The 23,639-nt window shown below is 55.1% G+C and overlaps 2 protein-coding genes and 1 long non-coding RNA gene across 5 annotated transcripts; 2 read left to right on the top strand and 1 right to left on the bottom strand.

The window, feature by feature from the left end:
- The first annotated feature begins 77 nt into the window (after window positions 1–77).
- SLC25A23 (solute carrier family 25 member 23) lies at window positions 78–12,144 on the top strand. 3 transcript variants are annotated; one of them, XM_023244223.2, is made up of 11 exons: window positions 78–374; window positions 1,507–1,633; window positions 2,214–2,301; window positions 2,596–2,707; window positions 3,755–3,913; window positions 4,004–4,156; window positions 4,325–4,432; window positions 5,430–5,597; window positions 9,076–9,226; window positions 10,211–10,391; window positions 10,755–12,144. In XM_023244223.2, the coding sequence occupies exons 1-11, from the start codon at window positions 219–221 to the stop codon at window positions 11,059–11,061; spliced, it is 1,710 nt and encodes a 569-aa protein (XP_023099991.2). In that variant the 5' UTR covers window positions 78–218; the 3' UTR covers window positions 11,062–12,144. The 3 variants fall into 3 exon arrangements, with proteins under 3 accessions (XP_023099991.2, XP_023099985.2, XP_023099993.1); XM_023244217.2 differs by having other exon boundaries at window positions 10,686–12,144; XM_023244225.2 differs by having other exon boundaries at window positions 10,656–10,829.
- A 2,028-nt stretch (window positions 12,145–14,172) lies between these two features.
- Window positions 14,173–15,995, bottom strand: LOC123381945. The gene is made up of 2 exons (XR_006589567.1): window positions 15,863–15,995; window positions 14,173–14,308 (listed from the first exon to the last, which is right to left on the bottom strand). It is a non-coding gene; the product is annotated as an uncharacterized LOC123381945 (long non-coding RNA).
- On the top strand, window positions 15,062–22,664 carry SLC25A41 (solute carrier family 25 member 41). Its single transcript, XM_003981723.5, has 7 exons — window positions 15,062–16,426; window positions 16,669–16,824; window positions 17,306–17,458; window positions 17,637–17,744; window positions 20,994–21,161; window positions 21,253–21,400; window positions 22,215–22,664. The coding sequence occupies exons 1-7, from the start codon at window positions 16,226–16,228 to the stop codon at window positions 22,385–22,387; spliced, it is 1,107 nt and encodes a 368-aa protein (XP_003981772.1). The 5' UTR covers window positions 15,062–16,225; the 3' UTR covers window positions 22,388–22,664.
- Window positions 22,665–23,639: the final 975 nt, after the last annotated feature.

The raw sequence follows: 23,639 nt of genomic DNA, 5'->3' as shown, positions 1-23,639 counted from the left end.
CCCCCCCATGCGGGTCGGGGGAGGAGACGCCAATTCCGGCGCGGGCGGCGACGGTTAGCAGTCACCGGCTCCTGCAAGTGCCAGAGCCAGACGGGCAGCGCGGAGGCTGCGGTGGCCGTGGCCGCGGAGCTGGCCCTGCGGGGCCCCGGGGGGGAGGGGGAGCCGCGAAGCCCCCGCTGAGGCCGCCGCTGCCGGGCCTCCCCTCCCCCCCGGGCGCCATGCGGGGGGGCCCGGGCGATGCGGAGCGGCGACAGCGCTGGGGTCGCCTCTTCGAGGAGCTGGATAGTAACAAGGACGGCCGCGTGGACGTGCACGAGTTGCGCCAGGGACTGGCTCGGCTGGGCGGGGGCGACCCGAACCGCGACACCCAACAGGTACCCCCGCGGGACCCCAGCCTGGCGCGCGGCGCTCGGGCCCGGCCGGCGCCCGGTAACCCGAGCCCCTGAATGGAGCGCCGCCGCTGCCTGGGAGTGCCTGTGGCTGCACTCCAGGGCCGGTGCCCAGCCTGAGCGTCTCTGCCCCCCTACCCCTGCCCACCGTGTCTGGGCCTAACGGGTTCGCCCCAGACCGAGCCAAGGAGGCCCCAGGCCTGCAGTTCGGCTGCCAGCACCCGGTCCCCACCCCCGTCGCCGGTGCTTCGCGGGTGGGGGATGGCTGCCAGCGAATGGAGCCCGTCCGCTTTCCTGCCCACTGCCTTGGACACACCCTCCTCTGAACTCTCCACCCGTCCCAAGACCTACCCTGCTCCCGCCTCAGGAGACACACCCTTCCCGACCGCCCTCCCCTCCTCTGGGCACCCACTGCCCCCCACCCCACCCCCAGCAAGCCGCCCAGCCTCTCAATGTTTACATTTCCCGACCTGCCCATTCCAATAAGCCTGGCTTAATGCCCCAGGCTATCCCAGCCGGGGATCCTGCCCGCCAACACCCTTAGCTGGGGTATAGGAAAGCAGGAACCTGCCCCCAGACCTATGCAGGTGTCCCTGACACCTGTAGCCCCAGCTGCCACTGGAGTGTGTCCACAGCATCTTGAGGCCTCCAGTACAAGCCTCCGCTTCCCAGGTGGGCGGACAGAGGCCCGGTGGGCTCTCAGCTTGGATCTACCCCACGTTGCCCAGAGCTGTCTCTAACGGGAGCTCCCGGAACAGCCATATGGACAGGTTTTTGGGTTGTTGTTGGTTGTTTTAAGAGACAGCTGGGAGGACAGGCTTTCAGAGACAAGAGCCCAAGGCTACCTACCACTTCCCAGCTCTGTAACCTTGAAAAAGTTACTTGACCTTGGAGAGCCTCAGTTTGTTAGCCAGGAAAACTGGACAACTGCTTTCCACCCCACCGCTCAACCGTGGCTCGGGCATGTTGCTGAGAAGTGAGCCGGCGCCTTCCCCTGCTTTAGGTTCGGGGGGGGGGGGGCGGCGGGGGCCTCTGAGTTCCCTGGCCATGAGCTTGCCGTGCCCCCTGCAGATGGGGAGCGGCCATCTGGAGCTCCCTCATCCCTCCCCCCTGCCAGGGCAGTTCCCCTGAGGGTGACACTGACCCACACGGTGGGCTGGACCTGGAGGAGTTTAGCCGCTACCTGCAGGAGCGAGAACGGCGCCTGCTGCTTCTGTTCCACAGCCTGGACCGGAATCAGGATGGTAAGGCCCAGGGATGGGCTGCAGGGGCCCTGGAGACACCAACGGGGTTAGAACTGGCAGTGCTAGGAGGAGGGGGGAGGGCCACTTCTCCCTGATGACTCACGGGCTATTTTGGGAGCTCTCCTCACCCCCCAGCTAGGTGGTTGGGCCCATGGGCCCATCCTACCTCCTTTCCCTTCTGGGATGCGACCCCTGTTATTACCCTTATGTTTCTAAGGGACAAAGATGCCCCATATTGCTTCTGGATTCCCTAGGAGGCGTAGGCACCCCCCATCCTTCTGGATCCCTAATATTGCCTCTCAATCTCCTATGGCATAAGGACCCCCATAGTTATCCTGGATTCATTCTTTCATTCATTCATGGAACAGAGGAACCCGCCCCCCAACATTTCTCAGTTCTACCTCTCTGATCCCAATGGGCCAGTGACACCCCACCCCACCCTGCTGCAAATCTCACCCTGGGTTCCTGGGTCCTCCGGTCTTGCTAGACCATCCCATTCTGAGCTGTACTGCACCTGGGATCCAGGGTTCCCCCCCCCCCGCCCCCCCCACACCCTTTTCTACCTCTGGCCCCCTCCCAGGTCATATTGATGTGTCTGAGATCCAGCAAAGTTTCCGAGCTCTGGGTATTTCCATCTCTCTGGAGCAAGCAGAGAAAATTCTGCACAGGTGAGTAGCTGGGGTTCCAGAATCACAGGTAACTCAGGTCCCCGGGACCCCTCGGCCACCTTGAACCTCTAGGCCCCAGGCCCAATCCCAGGGCAGGTGGAGCTGAGAGGCGGGCTTGGGAGTCAGGCAAATCCTGGGCCATCCTCTTCACTTCTCTGAGCCTCAGTTTTCCCCTTTGCAAAATGGCCAGCTCTCGGTGCACAGGGAGTCAGTCTACCCCCAAACCAACCGAACCCCATCCGACCCCCTCCAGCCCCAGCATTGATTCTGTCCCACCTTGCCCCACATCCTCAGCATGGACCGTGACGGCACAATGACCATCGACTGGCAGGAGTGGCGCGACCACTTCCTGTTGCATTCGCTGGAGAATGTGGAGGATGTGGTCTATTTCTGGAAACACTCGACGGTGAGGTGGGGGCAGCTTTCCCAGCTTGGTGGCCGGGCCTTACTCTGGTTTCCCCAGGGCATGGAGGGGCTGGGTCAGGAGCCCTGAGAAGGAGGAGCTGCTGGGAACGGTCAAGGGATGAGAAACTCCAGTCCTCTCTTCCTCCAATCAGTGCTCAGGGGACTAGGGACCCACTGCGGGGAGGTCTGGAGCCCTTCAGACCTGACTTTGGGGCAATGGGGGCAGACTGTGGGAGGTGGGAGCACAGGGAAGGAAGAGCTCACCAGGTGGGTCACCCACCCCCAGCTTCCACCCACAGCTCTCCCTCTACTGGTTTCTGTTTGCCTCAGTAAATGGTTCTATTGCCGAAGGGACTCCCAAGAAAGCCACCTTCTTTGGAGGGTTCACTGAGATCCACTGGAAGGTGGGAGAGGAAGTGCTCTAGATTGCCAGCTTCTAGTTGGGGATCTCTGAGTGATGCTTCCAGTAGGATCTGATGGCATCTGGAGGGGAATCCACACGTGAGATCCGGGGAGATCCTCTTGGGAGATCCAGAGATTCCCACCCTGGGGATCCATGAGGGGGCTTGGTTGGGATGTCTATAAGTGGATTCTAGGGGAGGGGTGATCCCTGGGGGACAGATTCTCTGTGGGATCTCTTGAGGCCCTGGGAGGGATCCACTAGTCTCCTTATGTGGCAGGTCCCTGATGGGATCTCATGTGGCCCTGGAGGGATCTTGTGGAATCCTTGTGTGGGAGATCCTTGGGTGGGATCCCTCAAAGGGGTCTGATTGGCTCTGGGAGGAATCTTTATGTGTAGATGCTTGAGTAGATTCCTTTGCTGGGATCTGGTGGAGGTGCCCAGGAGGGGTGTTAGGATCCTGTGTGGGATCAGGCTGGATGTTTTGGTAGGATCTGGTAGGGGTCCAAGAGGGATCGCCTGGGCTCTCCAAGTGCGGTGCACTGGCAGACTCTCTGGGTGTCCTGGGATTCGTGAGGGAGTTACTGTTTAGGGCTGAGTCGCATCTCCCCGCCCCCTGGCGTGACGGCCCAGTCCCTGCGTCCTTAGGTCTTGGACATCGGCGAGTGCCTGACTGTTCCCGATGAGTTTTCAGAGCAGGAGAAACTGAGCGGCATGTGGTGGAAGCAGCTGGTGGCGGGTGCGGTGGCAGGCGCTGTGTCGCGGACGGGCACAGCCCCTCTGGACCGCCTCAAGGTCTTCATGCAGGTGAGGGGCCCTGGAAAGAGCCCCCCTCCCCCGTCCCAGGCCTGGGGCCCCCAGAAGGGGACCGCAAAGCCACCTTGTCTCCCCACGTAGGTCCACGCCTCCAAGACCAACAAGCTGAACATCCTGGGGGGCCTAAAGAACATGATCCGAGAGGGGGGCATGCGCTCCCTGTGGCGCGGGAATGGGATTAACGTGCTTAAGATCGCGCCAGAGTCGGCTATCAAGTTCATGGCCTATGAGCAGGTGGGGGCAGGCGTGAGAGACGTCAGCCAGACGCAAGGGCTAGTGGGATTGGCCTGGGGGTGGGGGTGGGGAGGGGTGTCCGCAGGACCCCGGGAGTGGGCATCGGCTCCCCTGTGTGGTGCCCACAGCAGGAGGACCTGAGATCCTGCCCACCTCTCCCACCTCCAGATCAAGCGGGCCATTCGAGGGCAGCAGGAGTCCCTGCACGTGCAAGAGCGCTTTGTGGCCGGCTCCCTCGCTGGTGCCACAGCCCAAACCATCATTTACCCCATGGAGGTGAGAAGGAGGGACCCTGGGAGAGGCCCCGTGGCAGGGTGGGAGGCTCGCAATAACCATGTCACTCTGCGGTGTGGTAGACGTTGGAAGTATAGCTTTGCCTCTCCCGGATTCGGACTGTAGCTCATTAGAGCAATGCTGTTTCATGGGTAGTCTGTGTGGGCATCGGCAACTGAGAGGTGTCTCCTGGGGATGGTGGCGTTGGTCATAACTGTTTAGGCAGCAGCCGTGGGTTCCAGCCGCTCACAGTCACGCCTCTTCTAAGGATACTGATTTCCAGGATGTTTGTTCCCAGGGGAATCATTTCTAGATGAAACTGCTTTCAGAGAAATCGTTTCAGGTTTCAGGTTGTGCAGTGTATCAGGATTGCAGTGTATCATGGAAAACTCAAATCACATAAATGAAGTCTGAGGTAAGCAGTTCAGGGCAGGTATGGTGAGTTCAAAGTGTTAGAGACCCAAGTTCCTTCCCTCTATCTTCTTCCAGCACTTCAGAATGTAGCACCCACCTCATGGACCACAGTGGCTGCTTGTGCTCCAGTCATCACATCCATATTGCAGTCACGAAGGAAGAATAGACAAAGGAAAGAACACCTCCCTGCCTTTAAGGATACTTTCTGAGAGTCACACATACCTGTTTTCCTGCTGTTTCGTTAGCTAGGACTTAGTCACATGGCCATACATCTAGGGAAGATGAGGAATGTAGTCTGTATTTCTAGTGGCTCTGTGCTTGCTGAAAATTATAGCTTCTATTATTAAGAGGAAAAGGGAACAAGATATTGGGAGACAGAAGTGGCCATCATATGTAACTCTGAGAGGTGTCAACATTTTTAGGTATAGGGATTTGGGGATGACGGAAGATTCTAGAGTAAGTGGTTTGTTAAATTCCAGTATTGCCAGGGTGCATCCTTCCAGAAGTAGCTATTTCCACGTGTCTTCGTTCCTGGATGTGGTGTGTCTGGAGGCAGTTTTTCCAGGGATAACCGGGTTCTCTCCAGGTGCTGAAGACGCGGCTGACCCTGCGCCGGACGGGCCAGTACAAGGGGCTGCTGGACTGTGCGTGGCAGATCCTGGAGCGGGAGGGGCCCCGAGCCTTCTACCGAGGCTACCTGCCCAACGTGCTGGGCATCATCCCCTACGCAGGCATCGACCTGGCCGTCTATGAGGTCTGTGGGTAGCCCGCCCCTCCCTCCTTTTTTCTCCCCTCTGAGATTTGCCCATGGGACACCGTCTTCCCATGGGCCGACTCAGTCGACCTCCAAAACTAGGGAGAAGCGCCATGGGCCCTGGGGAACCCCTTCAGCCAGCGGACTCCCGACTCTCGCATTTACCACTGTGAGAATTCTCACCACTTCCCTTTGCAGTTCAGCCTTCCTGGGTCTCGGGACATGGGAAGTTCAGGGACCACGGTAGCTCACAGACTCACGGGAGCAGGTGAAGATGGGCTTGAAAGATGCCCACCTCCCCAAAGCACGTATCGGCCCCCGCCAATGCCTTCTTCAGGGCCTGCCCGTTTCGGCATCAGCTGTCATCGTAAAAACTACACATCTCAGCACCTTTTTCAAGAGAGGCAGGAACAGGGAGTTTTTGGTTTTTGCTTTTTCTCTTCCAGAGACCTTGTTCATTGCTTTTTACCTTCTTCTGGTGGGATCACCAGGTTCCTCGGTAGCTAGCACAGCCCCAGTTGTCCCCAGGCATCCCCCAAAGTCTTTGTATTCGGGACAAGGCCAGCCTCACAGGCAGGTGACCAGGGCGGTTGCCAAGGGCCCCATGTTCAGAGGGCCCTCCCCTTGGTTTAATGCTCTGCTGTTGCTGTCTTGAAATTCCTAATCAGCTTTGGACAAGGGACCTCACATATTTTTAATACGCTTTGGACCTTGCGAATTATGTGGTTGGTCCTGACCTACAACACTCCACACCTGCCATCCATACCCGATGTCCCCAGCACCCAGCATCTATGCAGCCAAATGAGACAAGGCCATCACCCATTCACTCACCTGTTTGTTGATTCATTCATCCATTCATTTATTCACTGGTTCACTCAGCAACTACTTACTAAACATCCAAAAGCACTGGGCATTGTGCTGATTGATGCAGATACAGCATTAAATAACACCATCTTTGCCTTCCTGGGGCACCCACTCCAGCGAACAAGGAAGTCAGCCAACCAGCGAACAAGTAGTTTCAGATCCCGCTAAGTTCTCAGAAGATGATAAAACAGGATGTGTAATTGAAAGTAACAGTGGGCAGGGGGTGGAGGGGTCTAGGCTCGCCTCTGAGAGGTGATGTGGGAGGGAGTGTGAACAAGGCAGAGAGTGTAGGTCCAGAGGCAGGCGTGTGGGAGGAATGGAAGTCTTGAGTGGCTTGAAGGAACCAGAGATTCAGCAAGAGCTCAATGACATGGCTGGTTTTTCCTAAGTACAAGACAAAACCATTGAGGGCTGTGTGCAGAAATGAGACCTAACTTTATTTGATCCATTCTTCACCAGAAAAAGGGAGCTGGGAGGTCTAAGGAGTTTGAGAAGCGTTGTGCCCTCTTGGAGTTTCAAACTCTTTATTAGTCCTTTAAAGGCTCTGACAAGTCTACAGAGCAGTGATTTCACTGTTTGGGGTTTTTTTGTTTGTTTTGTTTTGTTTTTTAGCCCAGTGCGGGCCATGCCTATGCAGTCATCAGAACTTCTTTTCAACAGAACAGCTCTTAAAACACTCATTAAACACCAATTTGGCAAATGCTGCTCCAGAATTGCAAAGGCAATAATGGTGAACAGTTGCTTCCAATGTGCTCACGCCATGCTCCGGCCAGACATCACTAATCTATCTATCACAGCCCCGCGGCCAGACATCACGAATCAATCACAGCCCCGAGGCCAGACATCACGAATCTATCTATCACAGCCCCAGGCCCTCTCAACACACTTCCGGGCAGCCATTCCCAAGGGGTTAGAATTGACATAGGAAATGAAACTGAGGAGCCATCCCAGTCCCAGAGTATGAAAGAAGGTTCTCGCAGAGGCTCCAATAAGGGATTGGCTGCCCCTAAAGACAGAGCGCCCCACTCTGGACTCAGGTGTGCCTCTGAATGTTGATTCCCACCTGTCTCTTGTGGCTCTGGGTAAGTAGCTTCCCTGGATCCTCAGTTTTGCATCGATTAAATGGAGACGACAGTGGTATTTGTCTTAGTTTGAGGTCTTCCAGAAGCAGGGATGTGAGAGCAAGTAGTTTGGCGGGAAGGTAAGGCGACCAAAACAGGGAGCATTAGCTCCCTAGGGCTGCCTAACCTCAAACTGGGAGGCAACAGACATTTATCGTCACAGCTCTGGAGGTCGGAGTCTAACCTCGACTCAGCAGGGCCATGCTCCCTCTGAAAGCTTAGAGGGAAATCCTTCCTTGCTTCTTCTAGCTTCCGGTGGTGGCCGGCAATCCTTGCCGCTTCTCTGCTTGTAGACCCATCCATCCGATCTCGGCCTCTGTCACCGTGTGGCTGTCTTCCCCCTGCTACGCATCTCCATCTCTGTGTCTCCTCTTCTTATACGGCCATCAGTCATTTTGACTATGGGGCCACCCTACTCCAGGATGGCCTCACCCCAACCCATCACACCTGCAAAGACTCTCTTTGCAAACAAGGTCACAATCTGAGATCCTGGGGGTTAGGACGCCAACATATCTTTTGGGAGGACATAATTGAGCCTGTTAGCAAGCAAGCTATCGTGGGGGGCAGGTGGAGCTCAATCCTGGCGGGGGGGCTCTGCAGGCACCTGCATAGAACACGCCCCAGCAGAGATGCAAGGGAGTTGGGGTATTGATACACCCAGTCAGTTGTCTGAAGCTCGCTTCTGGGGGTGCTGGTTCCCCAGCACTTCCCGCCTATTCCTGGGTGCTCAGCACAGCCTTGCCCAGGTCCGGTGAGAGTCCTCGGGCAGAACCATGGATACTGGCAGCTGGGAGTCAACAGATTTGGGTCGAAATGGTAAGGGATAAGAACGGGGTGTCCACCTTGGCGAGGGTGTTAGTTTTCTATGGCTGCTGAATCAAATGACCACAGACTTAGTGGTTTAAAACAGTGCACATTTATGACCGTGCTTTTTTTTTTAATTAAAAAACATGTTTTAAGTTTACTTATTTATTTTGAGAGAGACAGAGAGAGAACACAAGCAGGGGAGAGGGACAGAGGATCCAAAGCAGGCTATGAGTTGTCAGCACAGAGCCCGACGCGGGGCTCGAACTCACAAACCGTGAGATCATGACCTAAGCCGAAGTCAGACGCTCCACCGGCTGAGCCACCCAGGTGCCCCTGCTCTCTTATAAGGAGCCTCATGATGATACTGGACCTACCTGGATATTCTAGCATCGTGCCCCCTTAACTTAATCACATCTGCAAAGTCCCTCCTTCCACAGGAGGTACCATATTCCCAGGTTCCAGGGACAAGGGCAGGGACAGTAGGGGCAGGGGCCATCCTTCCACATACCATAGAAGCTGAGGACTGAGTGGCAGGGTGCAGGTACAGTGCTGTGGGGCACCTAGGACCACCGCTAGGCTAGTACCCGCTGCCATGGGGGGGGGGGGGGCTGCGGAAGCCAGCCAGCAGGGGGTCTGCGGTGTTACCAGTTCCAATCCAATCCCGCGCCCTTCTCTGCCCCTGCCAGACGCTGAAGAACCGATGGCTCCAGCAGTACAGCCACGACTCGGCCGACCCAGGCATCCTCGTGCTCCTGGCCTGTGGCACCGTCTCCAGCACCTGTGGCCAGATAGCCAGTTACCCCCTGGCCCTGGTCCGGACCCGCATGCAGGCCCAAGGTGAGGCCTGGGTGGGAGGATAAGGCGGGGAGAGCCTCACAACTTGGGCCCCTCCCCCTCATCCCCAGCTCCTGCGGTCCCGGGTAGGCGGAGGGATCTTCCTGGACTTGGATGGCCTTCACTAAAGTCCCTACCTTTCTCTGGGCCTCAGTGTACCCATTTGTGACACTGAAACAGGGGCCCTTTAGCCAAAGGAGGCGAGCAGGTGCAGCGGTTCCCGAAAGAGTGCCCTAGCAATCTTAGCGGGGAGGGCTGCTCGTTTGAGCTCCGATTTGCAAGGCTGGATTACGGGCAGAGGGGAAGCTCAGGTCAAGGAGGGGTGGGGCCAGGCTGGCTATGGGTGTTTTGTTTTCCTCTGTAGTTTTCTTTTAGGAGTTTCTCCCCCCAATACACACACACACACACACACACACACACACACACACACTCCTGGATCTGTTTGGGGAGTTTCCTTGGGAATTTTAGCTTTTGTATTTTGTGATTTTTCTCTGGGGGTGTATCAGTGCATAAGCCTGGGTTCTCACCCTCTGAGAGCTCCCAGGCTGGAAGGGAAGCAAGAGGCTGAATAAATCGTTTCACACTTCAGTATGGACTTAGGGTTGAGCAAAGGAGAAGGGAAAGGGCCACACTTAGACTGGGGTACCCAGGAGGGCTCCCCTAAAGAGCCTGCTTTGGAATGGAGGCTGGAAGGCAGAGTGAGAGTCAGCTGGGAGAAGAGGCAGGGAGATGAGTTCCAGGGAGGGGAAAACGCCTGTGCCCTCTCCCACCACACACACACATACCCCTTCTCTGTTTCTAATCATCCCCCAACTTGGGCCCTCGAGATCCGGGTGGAAAGGTGAACAGCCATCTCTAGAGTGGTGGGTCCCACTGCTAATCTAACCCCCTCCCTCCTGCTGCAGCGGCCAAAAGCCCAGTCCTGGGAGTAGGAGGGGGCAGTGAGAGGGGCCCTTTGGCCTTACCTGGCCTCCCCACCCCTCCCAGCCTCCATCGAGGGCGCCCCCCAGCTCTCCATGCTGGGTCTGTTCCGTCACATCCTGTCCCAAGATGGCGTGTGGGGCCTCTACCGGGGCATTGCCCCCAACTTCATGAAGGTTATCCCGGCTGTGAGCATCTCCTATGTGGTCTACGAGAACATGAAGCAGGCGCTGGGGGTCACGTCCAGGTGAGGGATCCAGAGCCTGCCCCACCCCAATCATGAAACCCCCCCCACACCTCAGCCACTGGAGACTGGTGGCCCAGCCAATGGACCCCAGGGCCCCCGCACCATATCACAGGATCCCTACACCTAATCCACTGGGTCCTGCTCCCCACGTCTCAGCTTCCGCCCCCTCCCCACCCCCGCACACACGCTGGGTCCTGGGCCTCCATGTCTTAACCAGGGGATCCCCTACAACCCAACTAATGGATCCTGGTGACCCAACCACAGGACCACATCCCACCATATCTAAACACCCAGACCCCAGCTCCCTCAGGCCCCAGATCCAGCACCGGGTCCTAGATCCCCAAACCCGCTGGCGGATCCCAGATCCCCATGCTTCCAGCCCTGGATCTCCAAGCTCGGCCACTGGATTCTGGATATCAAGAAGCCTCAGCCACCGGATCCTGACAATGCAATGCCTAGATCCCGGGGCCCCAGCCACTGGATCCCAGATCCCCTCACCCCAGCTACTGGATTCCCGAATTCCTTTGCCTTGACACCGAGTCCCGGATCCCTCCGCTTTGACTACTGGATTCCATACATTTCAACCACTACGCCCTCAACCCCCAACCACCGGATCTCGGATTCCCAAGCCCTGACCGGCTGGATCCTGGCTTCTAAATCCACAATGTGAGAGCCCAGCGGCAGAGCGCGTGGGTCCCGGCGACTGCAGCTGTTGGGCCCCAACCCCTTCACCACAGGCACTGGATGCTGAAACCTCACCCATAGGAAGGAGACCCCGACCCTTCCAAGCACTGGATCCCAGCCCCTTAACCCCTGGATTCTGACCGGAATCCTCCCAAGGCACTGGATCCTGAGCGCTCAGACTCTAAGCCTAGATAGATCCCAATAGGCCAATCACAACATCCTGGACCCCACACGCCCCCGTCCCAGACACACCCCAGAGCCCAGGGCCCTCCCCACTCCCCGTGACACAAAGCCCATGGTCTAAGGAGCCTGCGGGAAGCCCAGGTCCTGACCTCCTTCTTGGGACTTGTCCAAAGTCCTGACCCATCTAAAAGCTGGCAGCACAGGAAGGAGAGGTCCCTCCCACACCCTAGACAGAGGCTGGACACCCCCACCACCTACCCAGCATGGCTACGCCTCTGGCCCCTGGGGAAACTGCTCCCCCGAAATGCTCTGCAATGTCCTCCGTCCCCTTCCCACCTTTAGGCTAACGATAACCCCCAGTCACTCTTTCTTGGGGGCTGGCAAGGGGGCAGTCTGAGGCTGGGGACGCATTAAGGGGACCCCCCCCCAAACCCACCCTAGCACTGCCAGCCTCTCCCCAGGCTTCAGGGTTGGGAGCCAGGAGGAAGTCTACCCGGACTAGCCTTCCCTGGAGCCCAGCATCTGCTTCTGCAAAACAAACAGGCCAAATCCCCAAACTCAGTCTACGTCTATTTTTCTACCAGAGAGGAGCAGACATTCCTTCCCCCTCAAATAACCCAAGCCCCCCCCCCAGCACCCCCCACTACCCTGTACATTCTGCACTTTATAGTTGGATTCTGAGCTTAGCATAACTGGGGACCCCCTCCCTTCACTCCTCCCAAGTCTTTGGGGAACCCCATTAGAGGACTGCAAAAGAGGAGCTGTGTTGTTTCAGGGGGCTGGAGGACCCCCCCCCACCTCCCCTTCCCACCTACACCGTGTCTCACCTCCCCGCCTGTGTGTGTTATTTCCAAGGAAAGAGCAAAAGGATACACTTTCTAAGCTCTTTCGTTGTGGTTTTTGCTGAAAAGGGGTGGGGGGGGACCGCCTCAAACTACCCAGCAGGGGAGGGACATGGGCCGTCCTCCGTCGCACCACGCAGTTCCGGGAGACCAGGAAGTGACTCCCTCTTTAAGCCTCAATTTCCATAGCTGTAAAGTGGGGGCAGTGAGAAATCCACATTCATGAGCCCTTTGGATTTTTCCAGTACTCTAATTACACAAGGGTATTTGTTTGCCCAGGGCTGTAAATTACCACCAACTGGGGCCTTAAAATGGCAAATGCTTTAGATTGAAATATTTTTTTATTGTGGTAAAATACACGTAAAATTTACCATCTTAACCATTTTTTTTAAATATGTGTTTGTTCTGAGAGAGAGAGAGAGAGAGAGAGAGAGAGAGAGAGAGAATCCCAAGCTGGCTCAGTGCTGTCAGTGGAGAACTGGACGCACGGCTCAAACTCACAAACCCCAAGATCATGACCTGAGCCGAAATCGAGTCAGAGGCTCAACTGAGTTGGTGCCCCTCATCCTAACCAGTTTGAAGTATACAGCTCAGTCAAGCACATTACATGGTTGTGCAGCCACCCCCACAACCCATCTCCAGAACTTTCCATCTCCCCAGACTGAGACCCCGTCCCCATGAAGCACTGACTCCCCACCCCTGGCTCCCACCATCCCCTCTCTGTTTCTGTGGACAGGGCTCCTCTAGGGACCTCCTGTGAGGGAGGTCATGAAGTCCTTTTGTGACTGGCTTTTCTCACTGAGCACAATGTCCTCAGGGTCCATCCGCGATGTAACAGGTGCCAGGATGTCTTTCCTTTTTAAGGCTGAACGTTATTTCGTTGTATGGATGGACCACATCCTGTTTACCCTTCATCCAACGAGAGACACTGGGTTGCTTCCACTTTGGGCTATATCGTGAATAAGAAACAACAGGAATTTATTGTCTGCCCCGTTCTGAAGTCTAGAAGTCTGAAATCAGAGGGTCATGATCCCTCTGAAGAGACTTTAGGGGAGGATCCTTCTTGCCTCTTCCAGCTTTTGGCAGTCGCTGACACTGTTCCTCAGCCTGTAGACTCAGTCCAATTTCTGCCTGTCTTTAAGTGACCAAACATGGGGCCCCTGGGTGGCTCAATCGGTTAAGAGTCCAACTTCGGCTCGGATCGTGAGTTCGAGCCCCGCGTCAGGCTCTGTGCTGACAGCTCACGGCCTGGAGCCTGACTGGGATTCTGTGTCTCCCTCTCTCTCTGGCCCTCCCCCACTTGCACTCTGTCTCTGTCTCTCAAAAATAAACATTAAAAAAATTTTTAATTACCAACCTTTTTCCTATGTGGACCATGATAGTCACCCTCCAAGATGTTCCCAGGGTGCCTGGGTGGCTCAGTCATTTAAGCATCCAACTTCAGCTCAGGTCATGATCTCGCAGTCCATGAGTTCGAGCCCCACGTCGGGCTCTGTGCTGACAGCTCAGAGCCTGGAGCCGGGCTTCGGATTCTGTGTCTCCCTCTCTCTCTGCCCCTCCCCCGCTCACGCTCTGTCTTTGTCTCTCAAAAATGAATACACGTTAAAAAAAAAAAAAAAGGAAAAACAAAAAACAAGCAAACCAAAAAAAACCAAGATGTTCCCCAAGGATCTCTTCCTCCTAGAACTCATTCTTGGGTAGTCCCCTCTCTCACTGAACCAAGGAGAGTCTGTATGACCAAGAGGATCCAACAGCAGTGATAGTATGTTACTACCAAGAAGAGATTATAAAAGGCACTGCAGATAACCATCTTCTCTGTGTTTTAAGCTGCTACAGTTGGGGTACTTTGTCATGCAGCTGTAGCTAACCGATACACGTACACATACATAGACATGATTTTCCACACACTCAACTAAGAAATGAAACCTGGCTATGTTGTACTTTTACTTCCTTTAAATTATGTCCTGAGGATCAATGCCCAGAAGCAGGATCGCTGGGCCAAAGGCTAGGACTATTCCAGGATCATGCCACCAGAAAACTCGTATGCGATAGACACAGCCACCAACAAGGAATGAGCATTACTAGTTTTACTTCAGTCACACCAGCATCGAGTATTACCACTTTGATTGGATTGAATCGGGTCCGTTAACGTCTGTTTTCTTGTTCACATTCTTGCATTCCATTATGCTGGTTGGGACTTAGGAGGCCCTGCGGATATGCAGTGTGACACCAGAAAGACTGCTTTTTCTCTTTCTATGTCTCCCCAAAATAAGAGGTGCTTCAACTAACATCTTTAGAGGGAAAAGAACTTACATTTATTGAGCAAGTGTGCTAAGCTCTTGGATGTGTTACCTTCTTCACCTATTCACCATCTACTTGCCGGACCCTTACTTGGTGCCAGACCCGGTTTTGGACATGGGACACAGAAGTGAGTGAAACAGACAACCACCATTGCTCTCGTAGACCCCACATTCCAGTGGGGAGCGAGAAACAATAATAACACACGTGAGTGAATATGTAGCCATGTGGGAAACAAAGATGCTACAGATACCAACAAAGGAGGGAAGGGGGATATGAAATCCTACAGGGCAGAGTTTAAATTTTAAATAGGGTGGTCAGAGGCAGCATCAGGGAGGAGATGTTTGCATAAGGATTTAAAGACAGCGAGGGAGGCAGCATGGCGATGTCTAGGAAAACAGCATTCTAGGCAGAGAAGAGAGCCAGTGCAAGGGCCCTGGGGCAGCATCATGCCTGGCGTGTTGGAGGAAGAGGAAGGAGGCCCGTGGGGCTGAAGCAGAGTGGGCAAGGGGGAAAGAGGGAGGGAGGGAGGGAGGGCAGAGGGGGCGGGACAGGTTGTGCAGGGTGTGGTGGGCCTCAGGGAGGACTTAGGCTTCTACCTGGGGTGGTGGGAGCCCTGGAGGGCTGTGGGCAGAGGAGGGCAGGACGGGACTCAGGTGCTCACTGGTGTCCTCTGGTGGCCACTGTGGGGAGGACAGACTGGGGGGTGAGAGTGGGAGGGATCAGAGTGGCCATGACGGCACCTGTCCGGGGGACCCATCATGGGGCTGGACCAGCGTGGAGGCCCGAGACGTGGTTAGAAGCATCCAGATTCTGGGTGTATGTTAAAGGTTAAGCCAGGATTTGCTGACAGCGTGTGCATGAGAGAGAGGGAGGAATCACGGATGACATCAAGATTTTTGAACCAAACCACTTGGAGGATGGGTGTTCTCCCCCTGAAGACTCCTTAGAGCCCATTGACTCCATGCGGTAGGGCTTAGCATTACTTCCGATTTACAAATGCAGAAACTGAAACTCAGAGAAGTAAAGCGAGTATCCCAAGGTCACACACAGCAAGAGTTGTCCTAGATGGGATTCAAACCCGGGCTGCCTCCAACCCTACGGCCTGCCTTATTTGGGGGACCAACTGTGTCTCTCCCTCCCAGAACTCCAGAACCCTCCCATTCTCCCTCACTTCTGTCTCCCATTGCCATGACAACAAAACCCAGTGTGTTAGTTTCCTACGGCTGCTCTAACAAATGACCACAAACTTGGTGGCTTCAAGCAACACAAGTCTATTGTTCTAGAGGTCAGAGGTCTGACATGAATCTCACGGGGCCAAAGTCAAGCTCCTTCTGGAGACTCCAGGGGAGAATCTGCTTCCTGGCCTTTTCCAGCTTCGAGGAGGGTCTGCCCGCACTCGGGGGCTGGCGGATGCCTCCCCCCACCTGCAACGCCAGCAAAGCTCGGTCGAGTCCTTCTTACACTGAATCCTTCGAACACCGAATGCTGTACTTCCCTCTTCACTGTTTAAGGACTCAGGAGGTCAGACTGGACCCATGCAGTCGATCCAGAATAATCTCTCCGTCTCATCAGCTGGTTGGGTTAGCGACCCTAATTCCTCCGGCAAATTTACTTTCCCCTTTGCCGTGTAACATGACAAGTTCGTGGGTTTAGAGGGATTTGGATGTGGGCATTTTGTGGGGGACACCCTTATTCTACCCACCATATCCAGTGAGGTCACAAGGGCCTCTGTGACCTCATCATGCTCTGGTACCCAAATTGACAAGGTGGCTCTCCCACATGGTTGCTGGGTTTTGAATCTGGGCGTCCTAACCCTCCAGCTGCATGGGAGCCCGACCCGAGGGGGCTCAGAAGCCTTGCTTGAGGGTCCAGACCCTGTTTAAGAGGGTCAAGGCCTTATTCACCAAAGCCCCACCTCCAAGCCCACCCCCGCCCCCCTCCCGGAACCCGGGCTGTACACACGTGTATGGGTATGTGTTTGGGCATGTCCGTGAAAATGACCTGGAGCATCTCCCATCACAGCAGGTGAGTTTGGGAACTGTAGGTCTACCAGCACCCGCCCCCCCCCCCCCAGCCTGGCCGCTGGGCTAGAAGGCCATGCTGCCTGCCCCCTCTGCATGACCCACTCTCCTCCGAGCGGACCTGCAGCCCCAACTTGAAGCAGTGGGGACTGGGGTGGGCCTCTCACCTGGAGGGCTTTCTGGAGATTCGAGGAAAGAGCTCCAACCTGGCTCATAGTGTGGGTGGGAGCTGGGTCTGCCCTACAGGTGCTGGACACAGGAGAGCAGCTGATGGTCCCCGTGGATGTCCTCGAAGTGGATAGCGAGGGGGCCCTCTGGAAGTTTCTGCTCTCAGGAGCCATGGCAGGCGCGGTATCCCGCACCGGCACGGCCCCTCTGGACCGAGCCAAGGTGTATATGCAGGTGCGCGTAGAGTGCGGCGCGGGAGCCCTCGGGGTGGGGTTGGACGGAGGTGGAGAGGAGAGAGCCAGAGGGAGAGAGATGATGGAGGTCAGGTTGGGGGTGAGGGTGGGGCCGGGACGAGGGTTGGGAGTCAGGAGAAGGCTGAATGGAGAGAAGAGCGAGGGTAGAACGGGAGCCAACGTGGAGGCGGCACGAACTGGGGCTGGAGGAACTGAGAGGGCAGTGCCATGCGCAGGTTGAACTGGGGGTAAGGGAATTGGGGGCAGGGTCTTCGGATGGCCTTGAAGGCAAACTGGGCCTGGCGAGGAGAGGAAGATGAGGAGATGGGCCTCCGGGTGTGTGTGCTGCGTCACAGAACTGTGGGGCTGGCCAGGGACAGAGTGGGGACAGGATGGGGTTGAGCTCCAAGCTGGGATGGAGGGGGAGATCAGGGCGGGGGGGGGGGGTGCTCCTCACAGGGCCGGGGCCTCCCTCCCCGCAGGTCTACTCCTCCAAGACTAACTTCATGAACCTGCTGGGGGGGCTCCGAAGCATGGTCCAGGAGGGGGGCTTCCGCTCCTTGTGGCGGGGCAATGGCATCAACGTCCTCAAGATTGCCCCCGAGTATGCCATCAAGTTCTCGGTCTTTGAACAGGTGGGCGGGGACGGCCTGCTTTCTCCAGCCCCACCCTTCGACCCACACCTGTCTGACACCCCTCACGAGCCCAGATCCCTACCCAAGACACACCTGCACCCTCTGGCCCCAGACCCAGGGTGGGTTCCAGCTAGGAAGCTGGTGAGCGGTTCTCTCCTGCTCCTCTCTCCTCCCCCAGTGTAAGAATTACTTCTGCGGCGTGCACGGGTCCCCACCCATTCAGGAACGGCTCCTTGCCGGCTCCCTAGCTGTGGCCACCTCCCAGACGCTCATCAACCCCATGGAGGTAAGAGCATACCTCGTGGAAGAAGAAAGAAGGTGAAAACCAGCTCCCAGTGGCTACTACTTTTCCTCCTCCTTATCTCCCTCTTCCCCCCCTCCTCCTCCTCCTCTCCTTCCTAGGAGGTGTGTGTCAAACCTTTATTCCAGATGCTCCCCACGTCTATCTACTGGATGGGTCCCCTCCTTTTCTCTTCAATGACCCAAGATGCCACCTGTGTCATTTACTAAACTGTGTGTGTTTGGGTGTAATTTTGGCTTTCGTCTCCCTGCTCAGGAGGGTCTGTCCACACACTCATGTCTTTTTTCTTTCTTTGGGTGGGTGGGTGGGTGGGTGCGGGGTGACAATTAAGATTTTATTTTTGTACAGCAGTTTTAGATTTACAGAAAAATGGAGCAGGAAGTACAGAGGTCCCTTACACCTCTCTCCACATGTACAAAGTGTCTGCTATTAACATCGCGCCGGGGGTGGTACATTTGTTGCAATCCATGAGCTGATATAGATACATTATTTAAAAAAAAAATTTTTTTTAACGTTTATTTATTTTTGGGACAGAGAGAGACAGAGCATGAACGGGGGAGGGGCAGAGAGAGAGGGAGACACAGAATCGGAAACAGGCTCCAGGCTCCGAGCCATCAGCCCAGAGCCTGACGCAGGGCTCGAACTCACGGACCGCGAGATCGTGACCTGGCTGAAGTCAGACGCTTAACCGACTGCGCCACCCAGGCGCCCCATATATAGATACATTATTACTAAAGCCCGTAGTTGCCATTAGGTTTGCTCCTTGTGTTGTATGTTCTATGAGTTTGTACAAATGTATAATGACATGTATCTGCCACTACAGGGTCATACAGAGTCGTTCCACTGCCCGAAAGATCCTCTGTGTTCCACTGACTCACCCCTTCCTGCTTCCCTCCTGAATCCCTGGAAACCACCAATCATTTTACTGTCGATATAGTTTTGCCTCCATTTCTTTATTTTATTAACTTATCTTAAGTGATCTCTACACCCAACGTGGGTCTTAAACTCACGACCCTGAGCTCAAGAGTTGCGTGCTCCCCCCAACTGAGCCAGCCAGGCACCCCTGTAGCTTTACCTACTGTCTTTAATTTTTGAGGCTTGATCTTATGGTTTCTCACCACCGCCCCATCCTTTCTCTTCTTTATCAGGTCATTCCTGTTGGGTCTCCCATATAAACTTTAGGAGTAACTTGTCTAGTTCAGAAAACAAAGTCACCTATTGGTATTTTTTAGCAATGGAAAACATTTCCATTTGTTCACATCTCCTTTTATGTGCTCTAACGGTCTTTAAAAAAAAATTTTTTTTCCATATAATTCTTGCCCTTGACTAGTTAAATTTCCTCCAGGATATTTGTGTGCTGTTGCTACCTAACAAACTGCCACAGACTCAGTGGCCTCAAGTGATACAGATTTATTATGTTTCTCTGTGGGTCATACCTGGGCACTGGCTATTCGGGTCTTCTTTTTTTTTTTTTTTAATGTTTTTATTTTTATTTTTGAGAGACACACACAGCACAAGTTGGGGAGGGGCAGAGACAGAGCCGCCCAGGCGCCCAGCTAGTCGGGTTTTCTGTTCAGGGTCCCATCAGGCTGAAATCAAGGTGCTGGTTGGGCAACAATGAACCCATGAGAGGCCTGGGTCTTCGGACAAGATTCCTGGTCATTGGCAGGACTGTTTTTTCTTTCCTTTCCTTTCCTTTCCTTTTCTTTTCTTTCTTTCCTTCTTTTTTTTTTTAGAGAGAGAGCTCACAAGTGCACAAGTGGGGGAGGGGCAGAGAGAGAGAGAGAGAGAGAGACCTAGAATCTGAAGCAGGCTCCAGGCTCCGAGCTCTCAGCACAGAGCCTGACATGGGGCTCGAACTCATGAACTGTGAGATTGTAAACTGAACCAAAGTTAGAAGCTTAACCAACTGAGGTACCAGCACCCCGGCAGGATTCAGTTTCTTATGGTTGTAGGACTGAGGTCCTCAGCTCCTAGAGGCCACCCACTGTTCCCTGCCATGTGGTCCGCTCCACAACAGCCTGCTTGTTTAAGACGAACTAAAGAGTGTCTGGAATGCTCCCAAATCTCTCTGATTTCTTCTGTCTCTGGCAGCAGACTCCTTTAAAAGGCTCACCTGGGGCGCCTGGGTGGCTCAGTCAGTTAAGCGTCCGACTTTGGCTCAGGTCATGATCTCACGGTCTGTAAGTTCGAGCCCCGCGTCGGGCTCTGTGCTGACAGCTCAGAGCCTGGAGCCCATTTCAGATTCTGTGTCTCCCTCTCTCTCTGCCCCTCCCCTGTTCATGCTCTGTCTCTCTCTGTCTCAAAAATAAATAAACATTAAAAAAAATTTTTTTAAATAAAATAAAAAGGCTCACCTGATTTGGTCAGGCCCACCCAGCACAATTTGTGCCGTTTCACTTAAAGCCAACTGCTTAAGGACCTCCATTACATCTGCAAAATCCCTTCACTTTCATTCATCATGTCATGTAACTTGTCAAGGGGAGTGATACCCAATCCTATTTACAAGTCTAGCACATTATCAAGGTCGGGGGGGGAGGGCGGGGGGGCATACACATCAGGGGGTGGGAACCTCTTGCGGACCACCTTAGAATCCTGCCTACTGCACTTGGTGTGCAATTGTGGAGTGGCCAATATTTTGATGTCGGGGCATTTTTTTTTTCAACGTTTTTATTTATTTTTTTATTTTTGGGACAGAGAGAGACAGAGCATGAACGGGGGAGGGGCAGAGAGAGAGGGAGACACAGAATCGGAAACAGGCTCCAGGCTCCCAGCCATCAGCCCAGAGCCTGACGCGGGGCTCGAACTCACGGACCGCGAGATCGTGACCTGGCTGAAGTCGGACGCTTAACCGACTGCGCCACCCAGGCGCCCCATGTCGGGGCATTTCATACAAATCCCCATGTCTGGCTCCTCTTGGAAAACTGGCAAATCTGGCCACCTGGGCTCTGCATTCCCATGGCATTATGTCTGGCTGCCGCTAGGGGTAAGCGGCCACAGCCCCCACTCGGTCCACATCGCTTCCGTTAGCCTCCCGACCTCCGTCAGCACTTGAGCTTCTGAACCCTGGCTCGAGATCACACACGGGCCAAGGGGTCGGACGGCTCTGGCTTTGAAACTCAGCTCTGTGCATTTTGAGCTTCAGCTTCTTCAGCTGTAGGATGGAGATGACAGCCGCTGCTGAGGGTCAATGGGCACATTCAGGTAAGCCACCTCCCTCCTCCCGCTCCCCAGGTGCTGAAGACGCGGCTGACCCTGCGCCGGACCGGCCAGTACAAGGGGCTGCTGGACTGTGCGTGGCAGATCCTGGAGCGGGAGGGCACCCGTGCCCTATACCGCGGCTACCTGCCCAACATGCTTGGGATCATCCCCTATGCCTGCACCGACCTGGCCGTCTACGAGGTGCGGGTCCCCCACCCCGGGGCGGGGAGGGCCAGGAGTGGTATGAACCCAGGCCCGTCGTGAACGTCCTCCTGACTCCTTTCTTTCGCAGACGCTCAGGTGTTTCTGGCTGAAGTCGGGCAGGGACATGGAGAATCCTAGTGGCCTGGTCAGTCTGTCATCTGTGACGCTGTCCACGACCTGTGGCCAGATGGCCAGTTACCCGCTGACTCTGGTGCGCACCAGGATGCAGGCCCAAGGTCAGACTAGCGCCACTAGCCACTGGACATGCCCCTCCCCTCGGCCTTGACTCTGAACTTTCTCATCCCCTGAAACTGACTCCTAAACTCTCCACATCTGATCCTGGCCAACTTTGCTGACCTCTGAACCCACCAAGACTCACCCCCAAATCTGATCCCAGCCCTGAAATTAACCTACAAACCACTAAAACGAACATTTTAGTTCACTTAGTTCAACTGACCCCCACAAATGTCCCCAAACATGACCCAGGCCCCCATAATGGCCTCCAGTCATAGTTTCCCCCAAAATGTCCCTCAACTTCTTCAAAACAGACCCAGCTCTTATTGGCTCCAAAAGTCAAAATTCCTGAAGTTCCTAAATTTGCTAAATCTGACTCTTAGATGTCCCGATGCCATAGGAAGATGTCATAACCACTGCCCCCACTAACCTGGACACTCCCCAAATGTGGCTTCCCCAAATGGACTCTCAGCCCCTGAACCAATCCACAAACATCCAAACAGGTCCTCAGTTCACTACCCTAATCTTAAAAATATCCCCAAACTACCCCTTAGCACGCTTGCCAAGTCTCTGGGAGATCTCAGAAGCTCCCTCCCAAATAAGCCTGAATGTTTTTTAGGATGCTCCTAAAAACAAATCCTTAAAACTGCCTGAGTTGATCTTCTCACTCTCCCCAAAGTGACCAATTTCCTCTAAAAGCCTTCCAGACTCCTTCCCAACTGACCCTCACACCTCTGCCCCTGGCTTCACCCACCCCGCAACATTCTAGCCCCCCAGGAGACTGGATCAACTCTAAGCTTTCCCCTGTTTCCACAGACACCGTGAAGGGATCAAACCCCACCATGTGTGGAATCTTCCGGCGGATCCTGGCCCAGCAGGGTTGGCCTGGGCTGTACCGAGGCATGACTCCCACCTTACTGAAGGTGTTGCCAGCAGGTGGCATCAGCTATGTGGTGTATGAGGCCATGAAGAAAACCCTGGGCGTATAGACACTGTCTGGTCGACACACCCTGGGCAGAAATGGACAGGAGGGTCCAGTGTCCCCTGACCCAAAGAGCCCTCCAGGCTGAGGCCCGAGGGGGGTGGGGCAGTTTTTGTCAGGAGAAGCAGTCTGGGGGCCTGGGTCAGAAGATTCTTGGGGACCCCTCCCCAGGGTGCAGGCTGGGACTAGTCTGGACTCCAATTTGGCCCGTTATGGCTTGTCCTGGCTTCAGGGTGACATGGTGGACAAGGAGACTATCTGAAATAAAGAGACGGTTTCTGCTGGATGGGTCTGGGATACCTGGGTCCAAGAGAGGAGCTGGGTGTCTGGAATCTCTGGGTCTAGGAGGGGACTAGGAATCCTTGGTACCAGGAGATGAGTTGGGGACCTGGAATACCCTAGGTCTAAGAGGGAGCTGGTCGCTTCAGATATCTAGGTCCAAAAGTGGAAGCCAGGTACCTGGGATCCCGGGGGCCCGGAGTGGGGGCTGGATATCTTGGACCCCTTGCACCTGAATAGGAATTGTAAAGCTACCTGATACCTGGGTTCAGGAGAGAAATTGAGTACCTAGGACGGGAGCTTGTAGCTCAGATCCCAGACCGTATGTGAAGCGGGTGTGGGGTGTGGCATTACGGTCCTAGGAGAGAACCAACGGCTCTAGACCCTTGCATTCTGGAGGGGAACTGGTTTCATTGAATCCTGGGAGAGAAGTGGGGGCTCTAGAATCCTGGGTGTTGAAGTGAAGGGATACAGGGGATCCCTGGGTTCCCTCCTACTCTCGGGCCACCCCACCCCCGGAAGCACCGATCTCCAAGACCTCGAGCAGGCCATGTGTTCGGCCTACCCAGTCAGGCTCCAGGGGCGCTAACTCAGACGTCAGGCCCGAATTCCCGCAGCCGGTCGGCACTGCCCACGTCGACTGCCATTCACTCCCGCTACCGCCAATCGCCTCTCGTCGTCTGGGTGGCCGGCTCCGCCCCAATGCAGCTGCGCTTCCACTGGCTCCCACCAAAACTGGGCACCTTTACTGCCTTCACTGCCATTTGTCTGCAGCGGTGTCTGTCACCTTGCACCGCCCCCGCCACCCAGCCATTGGCTTAGAAATCAAGGCGAGAAAAGGATTCTGGTTAACGGGGAAAGCAATCCAGTCCAAACCTAAGCTCGTCACCCAGAACTCGTCAGGAATTGGGTTAAATCGACTGCCAATCTTGACAAGAACCGCCTCCCGCGTGTACTCATTGGCTTGCGTGCACGATTAT

Source organism: Felis catus, chromosome A2 (assembly GCF_018350175.1).
Source record: "Felis catus isolate Fca126 chromosome A2, F.catus_Fca126_mat1.0, whole genome shotgun sequence".
NCBI classification, from domain to species: domain Eukaryota; kingdom Metazoa; phylum Chordata; class Mammalia; order Carnivora; family Felidae; genus Felis; species Felis catus.
The sequence above is the reverse complement of the archived record's forward strand: the minus strand, read 5'-3'. Positions and strand labels throughout refer to the sequence as shown.